At 34.7% G+C, this 21,227-nt stretch overlaps 1 protein-coding gene across 1 annotated transcript in view; it reads left to right on the forward strand.

The window, feature by feature from the left end:
* NAMPT (nicotinamide phosphoribosyltransferase) overlaps positions 1-21,227 on the forward strand; it is a 35,472-nt gene that overhangs the window by 5,239 nt on the left and 9,006 nt on the right. The window contains exons 4-10 of the mRNA XM_011986391.1: positions 3,664-3,820; positions 5,802-5,905; positions 8,150-8,278; positions 13,408-13,566; positions 14,142-14,278; positions 18,713-18,938; positions 20,576-20,695. Of these exons, the coding sequence (XP_011841781.1) occupies positions 3,664-3,820; positions 5,802-5,905; positions 8,150-8,278; positions 13,408-13,566; positions 14,142-14,278; positions 18,713-18,938; positions 20,576-20,695 (1,032 nt within the window). The remainder of the gene's footprint in view (positions 1-3,663; positions 3,821-5,801; positions 5,906-8,149; positions 8,279-13,407; positions 13,567-14,141; positions 14,279-18,712; positions 18,939-20,575; positions 20,696-21,227) is intronic.

Raw genomic sequence — 21,227 nt, forward strand, 5'->3', positions numbered from 1 at the left:
ACTACAACTTCCACCTCCCGAGTTCAAGCGATTCTCCTGCCTCAGCCTCCTGAGTAGCTGGTACTAAAAGCACGTGCCACCACACCTGGCTAGTTTTTTGTATTTTAGTAGAGACAGGGTTTCACCGTGTTAGCCAGGATGGTCTCAATCTCCCGACCTCATGATCCACCTGTCTTGGCCTCCCAAAGTGCTGGGATTACAGGCATGAGCCACCGTGCCCAGCCAGTTCTTTACCACATATGTATTGATGTTCAGGTGGTCTTTTAGCAGCAGGAGGGCCATGCCAGTTTAGGAAGCATTTTCACTGGTAAGGTTTGCTAGGATCTTATTAGGTATTTTGTTTTGTTTACATCTGCTGAATAATTTTGTATTTATTGCAGAACCATTTTCTTTAGTAATAGAAGTCAAGTCAGTGCTAAAAAGTTAACATGATTTAAGAGCTTTCTTTTTGTGTTTACTTTAGAAGACTATGAAACTTTTTGTTGGTATTACTTAACATTTAAAATTCAGCACTTCATTTCCCTACCATTTGACAGCCTTCCCCATCTCCATAAATGGCACTATTATTAATGCAGTTGCTCAAACCAAAAATGTAGGCTGTATTAATTCTTCCCCCTCATTATGTTCCACATCCAATTTACCAGCCTAGTTCCCCTTTACCTCCAAAAACACTGGGCGAATTCTCCTATCTAACCTAATAGCCCCTAACTCCTGCACTCTTTAGTCACCCTATAATCCATTCTTATCCACCCCACCACCAGGCTGATCCTTTTAAAAGGTGAATCATGTCATATTCACCCCAGCTTAAAGCATAATGGCTTTCCATTGCACTTGGCATAAAATCCAGGCTCCTTGGGGTAGCCTGTAAGCCTTACATGATCTCTTTTCTGCCTACCTCTGACCTTATTGTGTACTTACTGTGCCCACCCTGCCACCATACTTTTAAGTACCTACCACACTGGCCTGCCTTCTGTTCTGTCCCTTATGCCAAAGCATTTCCTGTCCCCTTGTCATTTAGGTCTTGCTCATATGTCACCTTCTCAAAGAAGTCTTCTTGGTCCCCTCTAGCCCATCATTCTCTTACATTTTCATAGCATCTATCTTGATCTGAAATTACTTGGTTTATGTATTTTTTTTCTTCCTTCTTCAGCACTTATTAGTCCTGTGAAAATAGAGACCATGTCAGTCTGTTTTCTTTCTCATCCTTGGTGTCTGAAGTAGGTACCGAATATGTATTTGTGAATGAAGTATTTATAAAATAACAGTTGATTTGAATTTATGCTATATTATTCCATGTTCTGGTGAAGATTCAAAATGGCCTGTTTAGGAGAAAGTGAAATGAAGAGGACAGTAAACTAGCAAAACTAGAATCATTATAAATCCTTTTGAGTATATTGTTAGAAATATTTTCTTAAAAAGCTCTGCTTTAAAAACATTTTCCCATTAAACAACATGTACATATGCCTCTATAAGTAGACCTAAACATGCTCTGTATTCTTTTGTAAACTTGTTAAGTGTTAGTAGATGGTTAATAAATGGTGTTTCTTGGCTAATTATCTGCAAGTTTGCCTAGATAACTTAGATTCGTTGGCTGTATTCTAAAACAATACTCTTAAGGTTCTCCAAAGATTTTTAGAGTTCATACTTTGTTTCTAATGAAGCAGTTTAGACAGTTTTGTATTTTAAATATTTGTTTTCAGAGAAGGCATTCTAAGTAAAGGTAGGTTTTAAAGTACTGTAATTAGAGAACATAGCGGAAGCTTTAAAATTGTAAATATTTAATTATTGTCCAGAATTGGAGCTGTATTTGTATAAAGGAAAATTTTTAGTATACTTTTAGACGGAGTTATGGAGTTAAATAGCTTAGAGACATTTCCATTTAGATTTGACTCTTCATTTTCTCAGAAAAAGAAAATAACTTGCCTTCTAGTAATTTTAAATCTGATATAGAATGCACCATTAAGTATCTGAACAGTAAGGGTCAAACTATTGAGAAATAAAACTATGAATCAGACTTAGAAACTTGTGCTATAAGATCCACACCTTTTTTCAAGTTTTACTTCATCATGTGTGCTTTTCTTCTACCTCACTACTTAGTCCCACTAAAGAAGTTGGAGTTATTTACATTGTAAACTGGATATTTTAATTTTTAGATACATCTTGGGTGTGTTTTTAGGTAGAGGTGTCTTTTTCTTCAGTTTCATAAGTAGTTGAAGTAGTGGTCATATTTATTACTACAGACTCATTCGTAAATATATTTGTTTTTGCATTTTAGTGAATTGACATAAATTTCATTGCTGTAGATTCTGTATTAGCTACCTTGCTTAGCTACTTCTTAAATTTTATTAAAGTGGGATCAGCCCCTGGATTCTAACCTTAATAAGCCCTGACATATACTTCCAAGTTTTGATGAGACTTCCCTGTACCTTTTAGTGTACTGCTATCTATTATACCTGAGGAAAACAGAAAGCTCCTGGTCTCGTGCTTGACTTAAACTCTCAGATCACCTGTTACTATAAAGATTTACCTCCAAGGTTGTCTGTGTGCTGCATTAGGGGCTATTTTTGTAGAATTGCAAGTATGCTACCATTGGCAAGGAAACAGCACATTCATTCAGAAACATCAATGGGAATATATTCGTCTTAGGATTCTTGTACTAAGCTATGAAGATTCTTGAGGATAGAGCCAAGTTTTACTGAGATTGAGACTGTGTACCCAAAGACAGCATTGACTTTCCTAAACTTGAGATCAAAGCTAAACAGGAAAAATGGTTTATGTTCACAGTGATCACTCATGAAAAATGGTCTGCAAAGATTTATTCCACCATTGCCATGAGTCACCCTATACCTTAAGGCACTATTATTCTTAGTCTTGAAATTGGGAAAATACACATTATTCTTCCACTTTATTTTTTATTGGTAAAATGTTTTAATATGGTTAAAACATGGAAATAAATTCAAAGTATAATGAACACTCACTTTTTGCTTTTTCTTAAAACAAAAGTAGATAAATTTTTTACGTAGTGGCTCTTACCCAAGTTCATGGAAAAGAATTTTGTGCTTAAGGAAGACCTCTCATATTTTAAACTCGCAAGGATTTGATGTTTCATTGTATAAGAATTTATTTTCCAATTAGGTGGGTGATTTGAGAAAAAGAGATTACAAAACAGGATTTTTTTTCCTTTGCTGCCGCTGCTGTTGCTGTCATCCAGGTTTTCATAGTGTCACTATATACAAGTAAGGTAGTCATGATAAGTCATTGACTTTTGGAACATATTGCATTGAGATATTAATAGTACCAAATTCTGCTGTCTTTCAGTTCATTCTTTTGCCCATTAGGCAGCTGCTTCTCTCTCTCTTCGCCTGAATGAAGGGACTGTTCCCCAAAACCAAATGAAATACTTTTCCAACCTAGAGGCCTTGTAGTAGGTTTAATGTGCTTGTATGTAAGATTTAATGCTCTCCTGTGGTTTTAAGATACTGAACTATGAAAATATCTTAGTAAGATACTTATTTTTTGTTTGATATAGCCAGGGAAAGAAACTGGTTAATAGCAAACAAGAAGTATAGTTTCTCTGGTTTTGGAGTAATTTCAAGCCTTTTCTGTTGTGATTTATAGTCTGCTCATCGGTGTTTTCTAACAGAAGTGTTTTTCTTTACATAGGTTACTCACTATAAACAGTATCCACCCAACACAAGCAAAGTTTATTCCTACTTTGAATGCCGTGAAAAGAAGACAGAAAACTCCAAATTAAGGAAGGTGAAATACGAGGAAACAGTATTTTATGGGTTGCAGTACATTCTTAATAAGTACTTAAAAGGTACTACTTTTCCTAGTATATTTTAAACACTGCTTATTACTCTAACAAATCTATTAATTTGGATGCATTAAATCTTATAATTTGGTGTGTTTGTGTTTAATGTTCTAAGTATGAGAAAAGTTTTCTGAAATAAAAGGTTTTTTGTTTTTTTGGAAACCGAGTTTTGCTCTTGTTGCCCAGGCTGGAGTGCAATGGCACAGTCTCAGCTCACTGCAACCTCCACCTCGTGGATTCAAGCAATTCTCCTGCCTCAGCCTCCCGAGTAGCTGGGATTACAGGCATGCCCCACCACACCCAGCTAATTTTGTATTTTTAGTAGAGATGGGGTTTCTCCATGTTGGTTAGGCTGGTCTTGATCTTCCGACCTCAAGTGATCCACCCGTCTCCACCTCCCAAAGTGCTGTGATTACAGGCATGAGCCACCGTGCCTGGCCGAAATAAAAGTTTTGAAATGAGTTTAGAAAAGTCGGTAATTTTTGGAGGCTAATCTGGTTTCTTATACTTTAGTCATTAATTCAAAGTAAAGGATTTGTTACTGAACTGGAAACTCCTTTTGAATTATGGTAGCAATCATAATTAGAATGTTTTTATATTAGCCAGTTTTTTTTAAAAAACCCGTTTTTAAAAACTACCTGTGTCTCTGGACTTAGTTGCAAATGCATATTAAAACAAAAATCCCCCAAACAATTTCTGTGCTTTCTTATTTGAAAGGCCATTTCTAATCCATTTTTGTAATGGTATTTCTAGGGGGAAAACAGTTCCCAAACACATTATACATGTTGGAAAAGTTTATCTCTAACCTTTTGAATTAAACATAATTTCAGAATTGAATACAGAGTAAGCTGAATTTTAGGCAAATAACTCTTTTCTATAATATTGACTCTTTTAAGATTAGGCAGTTCAGATAGTCTTATACTACTGAAAACCTAGCTAGATATCAGAAGTAATTATTAGTGGCAAGAATACCAAAGTTAATACAAAAGTTTTTTTGTTTTGTTTTTTTTAGACAGGGTCTCACTCAGTCACCCAGGCTGGAGTGCGGTGGCGCAATCTTGGCTGTCTACAGCCTCCGTCTCCCAGGCTCCAGCGATCCTCCCTGCTCGGCCTCTCAAGTAACTGGGACCACAGGCTCACACCACCATGCCTGGCTACTTTTTGTATTTTTTGTAGAGACAGGGTTTCACCATGTGGGCCAGGGTCCTCTCAAACTTTTGAGTTCTCAAGTGATCTGCCTGCCTTGGCCTCCCAAAATGCTGGGATTACAGACATGAGCCACCATGCCTGGCCCCAAGATGTTTCAAATGAGTTTACTAGTTAACTTGTATTAAGTTACCAGAGACTGATAGCACACTTTAATTTAGCCATACAACTTAAGAACTTTGTAAAATATTATTATTAATTATAACTAAAATGTATTGATTACCTATTCTAGGCCAGCATTATTGTAAGTGGTTCATATGTCTTAACTCATTTTGTTCTCACAACCATCATATAAGTGGGTACTCGACTTTATCCTCATTTACGGATAAGAAAAGTTAATTAAAAGTGTGTTGTTTGTGGGGGCAAACATTTAGTAATCGTGGAAATTACTGGCTTATCAACCCTGAAGATGCCACATTCTTTACGAACGAAGTGAGAAGGTTCATTTGGATGTAAGAAGCTTTTGAGTCATCTCAGAGTTGAAAAGTACCAAAATTAATCGAGAGAAAAAATTAATATAATTTTTAAAAGCTATGCAAGTAATAGTTTTTTCTATTGCACATCTGCTTTTATAATAAATTAACATTTATACTTTGAGTGATTAGAAGTACAAACTCCTTTTCTGACTCTGCTGTTGATTCTGGGTGAGTCATTTAACCTCTTAGTTGTATTTTTAATCCATAGAATGGGTGAAATAGCCAAAGTTATTAATTCTATGATAGTTCAGCAACTCACAGAATGCACCTTTAGAAATGTAAACAGGATGTGTATATTCTTTTAGGTAAAGTAGTAACCAAAGAGAAAATCCAGGAAGCCAAAGAGGTCTACAAAGAACATTTCCAAGATGATGTCTTTAATGAAAAGGGATGGAACTACATTCTTGAGGTAAAAGATGGTTTCATGTTTTGGTCTGTTTTGGTTTTTCTTTTAGTTCAAAACTTCTTGCAAAAGAATTTGTTTCTGTTTTATTTTTATTTTTTTTTGAGACAAAGTCTCACTCTGTCACCCAGGCTGGAGTGCAGTGTGGCACAATCTTGGCTCACTGCAACCTCCGCTTCCTAGGTTCAAGCTATTCTGCTGCCGTAGCCTCCTGAGTAGCTGGGACTACAGGCACACACCACCACGCCTGGCTAATTTTTGTATTTTTACTAGAGATGGGGTTTTACCATGTTGGCCAGGCTGGTCGCGAACTCCTGACTTCAAGTAATCTGCCCACCTTGGCCTCCCAAAGTGCTGGGATTACAGGTGTGAGCCACTATCCCCAGCCAGAATTGAATAGGAGATTAGAGTATCATTACAGTTCTTTTTTGTTTGTGATCTGAATATAATGACTATTTTAGACATCCTTTTGAAAAGTTAAGGTTGACATGTTATCCCTCTCCCCACATTCCCCATGTTACATCATTAGCATATAGAATCTACAGCAAGTCTAATTAATAAAAATGAATTATAACTTAAATAACATTTTTGAGAAAGAATTCATTCTTGAAAATACACTATAGGTAGGAAAGAGCATGGTTATTTGGCAGTTTCAAAATGTAGATCTGTTTTCTTGACTGAAAATAGATGCTGTGAGTCTATCACTACACACAGTTCTGGGAAGTTTCTCACTGAATAGTGAGAATGGCTTGGTGCTGATCCAGAAAGTTGATTTTTAGTAGTCTTGACTGTATTATATTTATATCTAGTATGTTTGAATTTATTGCTTAGATATCAAGGCACTCAAAGACATGGTAATATAAGAGTTGAATATCCCGTGGTGGTTTCCTTTTATTACAGTGATCAGTTGGGAATGGAATCTCTTGGTGTATCTTGATGTTGAGTGTTACTTTAAGTCTCACAAACGAAAGTTTCTTACATTGAACAGACTGTCAAACATAGAATAATTAGAAATACTTTAACTTTCATGCCTATATGACAATACTGAGCTATACTATTTGGTACTTATGGGTCTTGAAAAAGCCAGGTAAGCACTCTGCGCTGCACTTTTCCCGAATCTTAAATAAGGTCAGTAGAATCTGTGAGCTATCACCTGCACTTGCTCCATTTCTCTTCTATGAGGTTTGTTGTAAGCATAAGTACAGTAATAAGTTTATGTGCTATGCTTATTACTATACTGTCCAGTGGCCAGGGCAGTAAGTCGTTTGATTATATGATCAGAAAATCTTGGGGAACTAAAGGTTCTCTAGAGATAATCTGGTCTAACCCCATTTTACAAACAGAATCTGAGACCTAGAGATGGCAAGTGACTTGCCCAAGGTCTCCCCAGTGCTTTTGAGTCCAAACTAGAACCTGTAGGGCAATGTTCTTTTTGCTGTACACTGTGCCTCCAGTGCTTCTTTTAAACAGATTTTTCTTTTATTTAATTACCTTGTCCCAAATCACATAAATAAATTATCAGGATTTCTGAAGCAGCTTTCCTTCCTAGTGAATAGTTAGGTACAGCTTTTAGCTTTAAAAGGCACAGTGTCACATAACAAATAATCTTCAGCCTAATTTTTAATTTTGGAGGCAATTATTGCATTAAGAGGAAGTCAGTTAAGTCAGACTTGAGTGTTAATTGCCAAGATTCTGCGTTTGGTCTGTCTCATAGTTTCATATCCACCACCAGAATAAAGAGGGGGAACCTATTTTGTTTCTTCTGCAGGGATTTCCCTAGCTCTTCTTCTCTCTCGTTTTGTTTTCTTTTGTTCTTTAATAGCCGTCCTTTATCTTTCAGTCTGCAGCCTTTATTTTGTGAAAATGACGAATTTAAAATAAAGATAGTGTTCTTGGAATACTTTTAGAATATGTTGGAATAAACGCATCCTTTTTCGTTTTCTGAAAGAGCAGGGAAAAAGCAACAGTTTTGTTTTGATCAGTTTGGAATTTTCTGTCACTTGTAGTGATAAATGTTCTTAGCAGAAGCACATGGCATCATTAAACTTAACAATATCAGTACCTATGTTAATAATTTTAACTACTTTTTAGAAGGATAAGGACATTCTGACTAGATTACGGTAACATCTACAATTGCAATTTCAATGACAGTAAATTTAGATTCTATAAAATGTAAAGAACCTTTAGTAAAACAGCAGGTAATTGAGTGTCATCTGTTGAATAAATAAATTTATCATTTTCTCCTGCCAGAAATATGATGGGCATCTTCCAATAGAAGTAAAAGCTGTTCCTGAGGGCTCTGTCATTCCCAGAGGAAATGTTCTCTTCACGGTGGAAAACACAGATCCAGAGTGTTACTGGCTTACAAATTGGATTGAGGTAAATTGCTTTTTTGTTTTTTTAATTCTTATTTAACATTAATTGAATAAAGACCATTGAACTGAGATTACAGTTTAGAATTTGTTACTAATAAAGCTATATATATAATCTCCTATAATTTACTTAACCTTTCCAGGCTTCAATTTCCTCATCTCTAAAATGACAGACTAATCTTTAAGGTTTCTTCTAGTAGAATAGAATGTTCTGAGATTTTGTTTAAATCAAATTATTGAGAGTGATTGTTTTCAAAACTTAGTTGGCTTAAAACTTATCCTTTCATCTAATTCATTGCCATTTTAAATGTGTATTATCTTAGAGCAAACTTATAACAGCATTTCTAGTAACTTACAACATTCAATGAATGATAAATGTTCAAGTTAGACTAAAGGAACTTTGTTCCAACTTTTAGTAACTACTTTCTTCATTTTTCTCTAATCAGTTTAGGTCCTGGGATCTACCATCTGTTACTTTTCAGTGTCTCATCTAAATATAAACAAGAGTTGCTATTCATATTGTTTAATTTCTCAGGAAGGGTACATTTTGGGCTTCGGGTTTATACTGCAAGCCTTTTTTTGTTTTTCTTGCATATATACCTAAGTAGTCATATGTTTTCACATGGTCAGAGTTTTGATAATAATACTCTACTTGACTTCTGAACAGTTTAATCATAGATTTAATCTGTGAGAGGAAATATACCCTCGAAAGTAACTATAGAAATAACACCTTACTATCTGGTGGCATTTACTTAGTTCTTAGAACTGACTAATTAGTTTGTTGGTTAAAGTAATTTGCTATTTGCTATTATATTGTAAAATAGTACATTTGAGGCTCACTTAAAAAATTGAAAAAACATTGAAATATAAGAGGTCCAAGAATATGTTTGAAACACATTTTGCTAAGTTGACAGAAAATTAATAGAGTTTTGATGGGCCATTAACTAATAATAGACTAAAAAAAAATAGGTACAGTTAAATAAAGGTTTTAAATAGTCTATACCATATACTAAAACTATTAACTGTGAACCGTAAAAGAGAATATATTTTACTGGTTTCTGTAGAGCTGTAAATAGTGTTTGTACTGGCAAATATTTGATTTTGAGGGGATGGTGTTACAAAAACACAAGAGTAGAAGAGTTGTTCGTGTCATCTAGGCTAGCCTTTTACCTTAAATGCCAAAGATCCCAACCAGGTAAACTTAACTTAGAAAATTTGTCATCTATGGATTAACCTTTTTCATATTGTTCTTTTTAGTTGTCTGACTGGGGATTTAGTCAGTAAGTACTCTTCCTTATGTCTAATTAAACTTTCCTAAAGCAGATATTTATGGAAGTAGAGAATTAGATATCATTTCACCTTGCTTCCTTGTACAGTTTTCTTTGGCCTTAAAAGTAAATTTTTTAAAATAAAATTTTTAAAACATTTAAATAAATTTTTAATAAAAAACTTATTTTTGGTGTATCCGACTAGGAAACCATAAAGTAAAAAAAAAAAAAAAATCAATTATTTTAAAGCAGTTTACCAAATACATAAATATTTTTAAAAGTTATTAAACATAAATCTAGTATGGGACTGTTCGATACTGTTTTTTTAGTAGTACATAGACCCTTGCTTTTTTTTGCTTATAACCTGAAACAATTTATATTGAGTTTACCTTTTTTATACTAATATATATTAAGTTATTTCCGTCCTAAATAGGCATTTATAGCTAAAGCATAAAAACTTATAGTCTGATACTGTCTATCCCTTATTGTAGTTTCTGACAGATCCTATTTTTTAAAATGTGTTTATTCTGCATATCAGATCTCCAGAATAGACTTCTTCATAGATATTTTGCATCTCTTGTGGGGACAGAGGAAATTCATCCTACTCTTATCAATCCCCAACCTTAAGTTTACCACCTTGTATTTGAAATCTGTTCCCATCCCCAACAAACTTGTTATTTTCAAATTTGAAAATATTCTTTAAACAGATCTTGATTTAAAACATTTTCAGTAATAGCATCAAATAGTATTTCTTTCAGTTTTCTTTCCCACTGTATTTTCAGTTATTAATAACTATTGATTGTTATTCACCTGTTAGTAGCACACAGAATTCTAAAATACTGAAATTGAGTTGCTTTATTTCAATATTGGTGCCAGAAGAAACCTTAGTCCTCTCACATTTCATAACAATTTTAAGAGCACCTAGGAGTTCTGCAGAGGTGTCTCAGGCTTACAAAGGGGCTGAGGAACCAGCATAGTGGGCTAAACTTATCCCTTTCTTCCACCAAAAAGCAAAACAAGACCTTTCTACTATTAAGAAGAAAAGGAAAGTTGATTTTAAAAACGATTATACTGACCAAATGTCATTTCACAGATGGGGAAATTGCATCCTGAGAGATGGACTGGTGAACAGAGTAGGTGCAGTGCCCTTTCTGCTGTACCATCCCATTTCTCATTCTTTAAAGCCTTTATCCTGCATCCTGCATGGTAGCATTGTAATAACACTTCTGGAAGGAAATTTACAGGTTTACTTCTTTTAGTCTTAGTTTCAACTAATAATTTTGATTTGTGTGGGCAAATTGCTATTTTGGAAAAGTTTCCAACAAGGCCTACTTTATTAGACCTTGGATTAACCCAAACTAACTTGCCTTTTTTTCCCTTGCTTACACCTACAGTGATCTTTTTAAAAGGGGAGTGATTTTATTAAGAGTATAATTTAAGCTGATTTTGTTGGACTATGGAAAGGAAACGGTGATGTGAAGGATCACTGTGTCTCATAGTTATTTCTCTCCTTCCCTGGCATTTTTCGAGGGGTAAGGTCAATCTTCTACCTTTATAACTCAACTAGAGTTTTTCACATTATGTTTTATATCTTTCTCATACTCCTAGATAATATCAGTATTTGAGTTGAATTAAATGTAAGAGCTGATTGACTTAAATTCAACAAGTGAATATTGATTTAAGTACCAGCTGTGTACCCAAAAAAATGCTGGGCACAGAAGTTAGAGTAAGATGTCTCACTTAAAGGGCCTTTGAGGGAGAGGTGACGATCCATTCTGAACTAATCACTAATATCATTAAGAATTAGTGCAAGTTGGCAGCAGAAAATAGGTAATTCTGTCTAAAGGAATCATGAAATGGAAAATAAGCTTTTAATAAGGAGAAGGCACAGTGTTCTTAGGATGACAAATAGTCCTATGGGGACTACAGCATAAAAGTGAAAAATGTAGAAGATAAACCTTTAGATGGTAAACAAGGCAAGATTCTGGAAGATTCTCAAATTCTGTATGAATCAGCTCCACCCCTGCCCCATGGACAGTAGATGACTGTTAAAGGCTTTTAAGGAAAGATGCAACCTAAAAAAAAAAAAAAAATTATTTTAGAATGATAACCAGTGGCAATATGAGGAATAATTAGAGAGGCTAAAGATTAAAGGTAGGATAATCATGGGCCTTGGCAGTGGAATTGAAAGAGTAATTTCAGAAGCAGAATGGTCAGATGTTGGAGGTGATTGGTTATAGAGTTTAAGAATTGTACCAATTTTCTATTGTGTAACAAACTACCCCAAAACTTAATGGCTTAAAACAACTGTTATTTCTCCTGATTCTGTGGTTGACTGGATGATCGTCTGTTGGTCTTGCTTAGACATACGCATGTGCATTTAGCTAAGGGTTCAGCCAGGGCTGGACATTCTAATGGCCTCATTCCCGTGTCTGGGGCCTCAGCTCAGATAGCTGGGACTACCAGGTCTCACTCCGTAAGAGGCTTCTTCAGAGCATGGTAGTCTTGGGGTTCTAAGAGAATGAGAGTAGAAGCTGCAAAACATCTTGAAACTGGGGCTTGGGAGTCACACATGACTTTCTCCACATTCTGTTTGTCAAAAGCCAGTCATAAGGGCAGCACAGAATCAAGAGATAAGAAAGTAGATTCCATCTCTTGATGAGAAGAGCTGCAAAGGCCATATTTAATCAGTCACAGGAGTCTAATGCTACAGGGTTTTTTAAAAAGGTGACTAGATTGGCAAGTTCAAGGTTAATCTTTTTGTTTTATTTATGTATCACTTAGCTGGTATTCAGTAAAAGCTTGCTTTGTAAAATTTAGTTAATAAATATCTTTTTGGTTCAGCACAGACATCTTAGCAGCTCTTTTTCAAACAGATTTGAAGCTGCTTCTAATGACATACTATCTGGTTTATAAAATGAAAATAGAAAATTATGATCTTAGAATGAAGAAGTGAATTTCTAACCCATGATAATTATTACGGTTGCTGCGATTAGACAGACTTTTCTGTGGAGCTTCCTGACAACCAAGAAAAAAGGGGAAATCAAGGAACTGTTCTCATCAGAAAGTAGGAACCCAGCAACTCTTTCAATTTTCTCTTTTGGGAACTTAATAGTCACTGAATTACAAAGTAGACAGTGACCTTAATTATACAACATAAGCAGAAGTGTTTCCTGTAACTTACATAAGTATTTTATCAAATACTTATATATTTGATAAAAGCTAAGCACATAACCATAACTCAGTAAATAGAATTTTCTAGTAGTAAGCTAAAGTGCCTCAAGTATATAATTTAGTTGTCATATTGAATCCAAGGGAAAATTAGATCTGAGACTACCTTGAGGAGTAAATGAACAACTGCTTTAGACCAATACTAATCAAAATGCAGTCCACGGACCAGTGCTGGTCCATGCCCTGTTTGATCCAAGTCCGCATTAAGTACAGAAATGAAGAGTAAGCATTTAGAAACTTGGGGCAATTTGACATTGCCTCAACATCCAAGTTTCAGTGTACTTTATAAACTGTTGATCCATGACAGAATGAAACTTGTAAAAAATTTTTCCTTTTATCACATAGTCTTTCAAAATATTATTTGCTTCTTTGGAGCTTTGTATAGAAACTTGGTAATGTGAAGTTCTCTGCTATGTGGGCCTGGTGTGCTTATCTTCTTTGTTGCTGATTTGAGAGCTGAGCTATGTACTATATCTGGAGTGCACACGGCAGGCATCCTACTGTGCAGTTGTGTGTCTAGTTAATAGTATGGAAGTTCAGGACATACCTCCAAAAAAAAAAAAAGAAACTAGGATTTTCCTCAGAAAGAATGCAGTATTTTATGTCTTAATATTTGTGGTTAATTTTGTTACTACAGACTATTCTTGTTCAGTCCTGGTATCCAATCACAGTGGCCACAAATTCTAGAGAGCAGAAGAAAATATTGGCCAAATATTTGTTAGAAACTTCTGGTAACTTAGATGGTCTGGAATACAAGTTACATGATTTTGGCTACAGAGGAGTCTCTTCCCAAGAGGTAAGTAACTGAAACCAACCTCATTTAATGTAGTATGGATTGTTGATTAGAGTACCGCTATAAACTTTTGGGGATGTTACTGAGATTGATCTTGGTTCTAAGTAGGCCACATTTTGAAATTCCAAAGATTCAACCAACAGATATGTATTTAGTACCTACTACTATGTTCAGGGTACATGGGATATGTCCTTCAACAGATGTCCCTGTCCTTTATATATTAGATGGATGGACAGATGGATAGACAGAAACAGACATAATAAATATATCAGGTGTGAAATAATGCCATAAAGAAGCTCAAGGCAGGGTAAGGGAAGAGAGAGTGATGAAAAGTGGGGGTGGGACACTGTTAACTAGGTCTCTTTGAGGAGATAGTTGATTTTTTAAATATTTAGGAAAAACTGAATCTTTGTCATTAGGAACTGTTATCGCTGATAAATACTTTCCTAAGAATAAAGACGATTCTCATGGGAGCTATGCTATATACCTTAAATGTGGTTGACTGCATCCTGGTCTTATTATTAATGTGGGTTTTTCTTTTTTTTTTTTTGGATTTTGGTTTATGATTGATTTTCCAGACTGCTGGCATAGGAGCATCTGCTCATTTGGTTAACTTCAAAGGAACAGATACAGTAGCAGGAATTGCTCTAATTAAAAAATATTATGGAACAAAAGATCCTGTTCCAGGCTACTCTGTTCCAGCAGCAGAACACAGGTAAAAAAATTCTGTTTGTTTTCTAAAACTACTAATGTTTTCACTCGTGTGTGTCTAACTCAGTGACATTTTACTTAACTGCAGAGCCAGGTACCTACAATAAACCTTCATGAACTTGAGCAACCCAAACTCAGTATTTATACAGAAGTGTAAACATTAGTCTTAGAGAGGTAGAGAAATTTTATCCATCCTAGAAGAAACAGTATAAGAGCTTTTTTCCAACACTTATATTGCCATAGAAGTTTTAAGGAATTTTTTTTCAATGACTGTATTGTCATATGTAGATAGATTTTATTCATTAAATTTAGAAGCACTCACTGTAAGTACCAGCCACTTTTTGCCTTTTCCCTGTCCTCCTACATGACCTTATCTATATTTGCCCTAGAAATTATCATCTGTACAGTATCTTCAGTTGCAGATGAGAAAGCAGGACCTATTGAGGAAAGAAAGGGTGTTCAGATTCTTTTTATGCTTCCTTGTTTGCTCTCACTAAACCATCTCCAGTTACCCAAGAAAAAAATTATAATCTAAACTGCGGCCGCTCTGGTCCTAGAGCTAACTTTATTGAAAGTAAATCAGGTTTTTAAAATGTTTGTCAAACCTTATCACTGGTTTTTATAACAAAATTATTTACTATAATCATTAGGGAATATTTAAGTTCTGCTAATACTTAAAATTGCAGAGTGCTACAACCAACAGTGAGTTTAGAATCAGGCTAAGCTTTATTAGTACTACTATTTGAGGCATATATATTTTTTAAAAACTGACCCTATCCTCAGGATGAGAATAATACACTAGTAATAGTCCGCTTGGTTGGTTAACTCCTTGGAAGAAGGTACAATTAAAATGCTTTAGTGTTGCAAGGGAAGGAGAGGAAGAATCATATTTCTATAGGAAAGGAAGGATCATATTTCACTAGCAGGATCAAGAAAGCTTTTATAGAAATATGCAAAATCTTCACTTCTTGAAGGATCAGTAAAATTTAATAGCCAACATTGGGCACTTACTCATTCTCTGAGTAAATATTTATTGCATGCTTATCTTGTGTCAAGCATTGTGGTGAAAGGGCAAGAATAGGGAGAGAGTGAATGTGTTGAGAGAGTAAGGGCTGAAACACAGGTTTTGTAGGGAGCATAGGGGAGACCGAGAAGACAGGTTCAGGTTAGAAAGGGCCCTCATATTTTGGCATGGAATGTTAACTATGTGCACGTCGTGCTAGGTTATTCTAAATTAGGCATTTTCAAATGGAAGCAGACACTGATATTTTTGAGCAAAGACGTGATGTTATGAGATAAATATCTTAGGGACTTTTTTATAGCAGGATATCTATCCTATGGATTGAAAAAAAGGAAAAACCAGAAGGTAGTCTTTATAGGAAGCTATTCCAACAGTCTTAAGGTGATGAAGCCCAGACTAAGATACTAAATAAATGGAAAGAAATAGGTAAAGATGAGCAATGGCTTGGGAGATAAAATTGCTCAAAGTTGGTGATTTAGTTGGTGATTTGAGTTGGGACTCAGTAGAAAATAGATTCAGCCGACGTTTATGAGCATTGTATTAGTAAGGCCTTGTTGAACCTTTTACAAACAACTTTCAAGACTAGGAAACTGGGAAAATAAGAGTGTCAAAAAGTTTTAAGAGTTATTTTTTGTTTGACCTTAGATATATATACATCTTTTAAAACTCTAATGTAGTACGCACATATTAGACTCTTCACTGATGGTTATTTCAAAGTAGTAACATCATGATAAGGAGAACAAAGATAATATCTTCTTTAGGGCTATCTTCTTCAGGACTTTCTTGTCAAAATGAAAAGGATACTGTATGTGGGCATGGGATAAAAATCCATTTTATTTTTATGGTCTCATATTCATTGCATTTGTAAAATTTGACTCCTTAATATATACAAATGCTTCACATGTTCTTAATAGAATGTCTTTTAAACAACAGCATAGTATAGCAAAAAGAGGACTGGACTGAAAGTTGGGAAATCCGGGTTACCTTCCGGCTGACATAGTGGGTGGCCTTGGGCAAGTCACTTACCTCTCTCAAGTCACTTATCTCTCTGTTCTTCATTTCCTCCATCCAACCAAACAAAAGGAGGAGCTGAAGTTTTACATCTCCAACCTGACAAGGTCGTTGATGATAAATGAGCTAACATCTAAAATAACTTTAAAATAGAGAACTCTATAAATTTAGAGGTTTACCATTATCATATGTCTCTTAATAGACGAATCTGCACCTAGAAATACTTAATTACAGAAGCTTTTTTTCTCAAACTTTGGAAAGTTATCAAATTTAATTTGGTGCTTGAAATTAGGATTTATGGCATTGGTAGAATTCATTGATGATTATTTATGATCTTCATATATCAAATACTGTACTAGACTAATAGAGGTTATGATTGGACTAGACAGAGGGTGCCAGAGCAAGTGTCTGTGGGACGCTGAGATGAAGATATTCAACTTTCCATCTAACAAAGTAGATCCAAAGCCCGGAAGAAAAACAGAGGCTAAGATACACATACTGGAAACTCTCATGCAGGGACTTTTTTTTTTTTTTTTAAGCTTTTGAGTGTTTCACACAAGATGTTACAGAAGACAAGTGCCTAAATTAGAACCATGAGAAATACTGCCATTTGACATGTTAGATTGAAGAAGGAGAGCACAGCATCTGGGGAAGACTGAAAAGGGAACCATAGAAATAGGGGGAAAAAAGGTGAAACATGGGAGATGTCATTGAAGTCAAGAGAAAGAAAGCATCAGGAAAATTGCTAGACATGATACAACTAGATTGTTAGATGACTTGTTGATACAACATTATAAGCAATGACCCCTTAACTGTAGGAGTTACTTCATACGTTGTAAAGTTCTCTAGTATTGGTATTCACTGATCTTAATTCTCTCCTTTTTAAAGAGGAAGGTTGCAGATCTGAATATGAAGAGGAGCTTCTCTTCAGTCATATCTTAATTTTCATTTAGCCTACAGATGCATGAAGTAGAGAATTGACATAGCTACTGGCAGCCTCTGTAGCTGTTAAGAAGAGTGTTCACTAATGAGTTTTATATAAACAGGTTCTCTCTCAATTTTGGATTCTGGGTAGTAGTCTTTACAATCTTGAAATGTACATGCTGCACTACCCCAGGTGTACCATTGACAGTATGGGAAAAAGTTATAACTCTAGTCCTTTAAAAAAAAACACACACGTTGTATAAAGTGATAATTTCAGACATAAAGTCTGACTCTTCAAACAGTTATAAGTTAAACTTATACCTACTTGGGCTTTATAATAAATGAATGTGCTATCTTTTTATTATTTCCTGAGGAGAACAGATTAGAGACAGACTAGAAAATTAGGGAGAATGACCAATTGCTTGGCATAATGCAATGGTAATTTTCAAAATTATTAAGTTGTTTGAGATCTTTTAAAATTATTTACATTATATATTAACAAATATTTACACAGGTTGAGCATCCCGAATCCAAAATGCTCCAAAATCTGAAACTTTTTGCTCAAAGGAAATGCTCATTGGAGCATTTCAGATTTCAGAACTGGGGATGCTTAACTGATAAGTATAATGCACATATTCCAAAATCTGAAAAAATTTGAAATTCAGAATACTTCCGGTCCAAGTATTTCAAATAAGTGAAACCCAATCTATGATTACATATTAAATATGAATCTATCCTGTAAAAAGAACTGAAATTAAGGACATTGCAAAAATCACTATAACCATTCTTATCCAGTAGAAACTCTCATACTTTATTTTCCATCTTAATTATGTTTGGCTTAAACTAAGTATTTGAATTCTTATTCCCTGGGCATATATTAATTCATAGTAGATAATCTACAAACAAAATGTATGACTTCCTATTACTAGCCATTTGAAGATATAACAGGTAGTTGACTATATGTATGTATAGTATAGTATAAATAATTGCCTCTAAGTATAAGATTTTGAAAGGTAAAAAAAAAAAAAGTATGTCTGTACTATTATTGGTATATAGTTTCAAAAATTCACAGAAGGGAGCCAGGTGCTAACAAAATAATGGGAGTATGTAGTCATTCTGACATCTTGACATATAGTATAAAGGGCACTCAGCAAGTGCGTTTTAGTTAGACTGATTTTAAATGAGTAGATTCAGGAGTACAAAACACACACACACACACACAGATAATTGGTTGAAAATAAGAGGTTAGAAACTTAACTGTTGAAGAGGAGTAAGGCTACTTAATAGTGTTAAAAACTAACTGGGTAAGGTGTGGTTGACCCAGATATTCATTTGCCTTACAATGTGTATTCGTTAAACTAAGTCACTCACCTCTGTGATGTTGATGGTTTGGTATAGCACACATGAGATGTGGTTAAAGGTGATTCAGGGATAGATCATGTGTCTGCCTAAGTAAATATGTATTTTCATTTTGTTTTCTAGTACCATAACAGCTTGGGGGAAAGACCATGAAAAAGATGCTTTTGAACATATTGTAACACAGTTTTCGTCAGTGCCTGTATCTGTGGTCAGCGATAGCTATGACATTTATAATGCGTGTGAGAAAATATGGGGTGAGGATCTAAGACATTTAATTGTATCGAGAAGTACAGAGGCACCACTAATAATCAGACCTGATTCTGGAAACCCTCTTGACACTGTGTTAAAGGTAAATTTTCATATGTAACTTGATTATTAGAATGCCTGTGTAGCCCAGTTGCATCAACACTACTTTTCATTTACACACAATTTCAGAGCTGTCTGGACCGTCCCCTTTGTTTTAGAGTTGCAGCCCAGACAGAGTAGTAAATTTGCCTGAGGGCACACAGTAATAGCACAGAAGGATACCAAGAGTTACGGATTATTTTACTGTCAGTTAGACAGTTGAATAGATATTTTCTTTTCTGCTTACCTGCAAAATTAACAGCATTGCCATTTTAATTAATCCTATGATTTGGGCACCAAACTTATTTGCAGTTTCTTTCTTTTTCAGCATAAGTCACTGCTAGACCATTGAAGTTGTTAGCACAGAAGAAATAGGAACAGGGTGATGTGGAATAAAAATAATTCAAAAATACTCAAGTGGAGGTTCATTAGAAATACTGTTGATTCATAATGTAGCAATGTTGCTTTTTGTTGTTAATGTTCAAGGACTTGGTTTATCTTCTTCAAAAAGTAATAATAGCAGACTTATTTGATGCCTACTACTAGAAAAATATTTTAGGTGCTTTATATAAGATGTGCCATTTAATCTCTACAAAAAAACACAATGATAAATATTACTGTCTCTGTTATAGAAGAAAAAACAGAGGCTTAGAAAGGTTAAAGTAACTTGCTCAAGGTCACACAACATGGAAGATAAGGAGCCAGATATCCAGTGTAGGTCTTTCGACTGCAGCCTTGCTACTTGACCACACTGTTTGATACTTAATGATAGAGTACTTACCCCTTAAGAAAGGGAGACACAGAATTAAGGAGGTCTTTTCTTACTCTATTAAATGATAGGCCAATCTGAAGGTCTTGTCTTAGCCTGCAATATTTGGTTTTAGCAAACTTGACAGGTTTCATATTTTTACTGTTACCCCATAAAAATTCTACACAGCTAGTTATGAGAAACTGATTTCATCAATATGGAATTTTCTCATTGTTAGAATCTTTAATCAGTTTATTTAGGAAAAGGAAATGATTGTTGTGGGAAGAGAATGTCAGTATTTACTCTTTTGTTTATCTGAGAAATTTTAAATTGGTGTACAAAACTTTTAGTAGTTAGTAAGATGGTTTGCGTATTGTGCAATTTGGCTTTAAGAGCAAAGGAGAACTTAGAGACTATGGGTTCTAGATGCTGTGTCTGCCTATCACAGTTTCTCTGAACTTTGTGATTGAACTGGATTCATGTTGGAGTTACATCAGACAAAAACCAAAGTCATTGGGCACAAGCAGAATAAATCCAAATCAAAAGTATAATCATGAGTTTGTTAAATGCTTTATATACTTCTTTAAAATGTACTTAATCTAATATTAAGGTTTTTTTTTCTTGAATTCGTATAATTTGAAAGGTCTAAGGGGAAAAACTTGTTTTGAGCCACTTTATGATGTGAATTCACTTCATAGGAAATAACATGCTTGTTTTTAATGTACTTTAAAGGGTTTGGACCAAATTTTAGAAGGCGTATACATAGTGTTATAAAATTTTTTAAATAGTTACTTTTTATATTCTCGATTATCAAAGCAAAATCATTTAACTTTGAAAAGCTCTTATACTTGTTTTCAGCTTTATTTATGTTGCATGTATATTTTTCCATATAGGTTTTAGAGATTTTAGGTAAGAAGTTTCCTGTTACTGAGAACTCAAAGGGCTACAAGTTGCTGCCACCCTATCTTAGAGTTATTCAAGGGGATGGAGTAGATATTAATACCTTACAAGAGGTATGTGTTTTATATTAAAAGTTTCAATAAGGCAATTCTTATAATTAAGCTTGTTTATATTTGTTGGATAAAGAACACAACATAAATACAATTTTAAGTCTTTGTGTTTATGTTGGTATAAATCTCTGTGCATTGCTTAAAGTTTAGAAATATTAGTTTAAAATACAGAAGTGCCAGTCAAGCCATACTTACTCTTCCAGTTGTCATTGGCCACCCTGAATGATGAATCTAAAGAAGTATCACTGTGAAACAAGAAAATGTCAGTCAAGAAATATTCCTTGGAATATAAAACCAAACCTTGACTCTGCTGGCATAGGTGTGAGTTTTCATAGACCGGAGCTTCACAAATCTGTAAAACTCATATTAATGGGTGCTTTTTCAGAAATTATAGAATAACTGTCACCTCTTCGAAATCAAGTATTGACTGTCATCACTATTAGTTTTAGCCAAGTAGTGTAAGTGTTATGCAGGCATACCTCATTTTATTGTGCTTTGCAAACAATTGCATTTTTTGCGAATTGAAGGTTGTGGC

The sequence above is a fragment of the Mandrillus leucophaeus genome, unplaced genomic scaffold (assembly GCF_000951045.1).
Source record: "Mandrillus leucophaeus isolate KB7577 unplaced genomic scaffold, Mleu.le_1.0 Scaffold298, whole genome shotgun sequence".
In the NCBI taxonomy this organism is placed as follows: Eukaryota; Metazoa; Chordata; class Mammalia; order Primates; family Cercopithecidae; genus Mandrillus; species Mandrillus leucophaeus.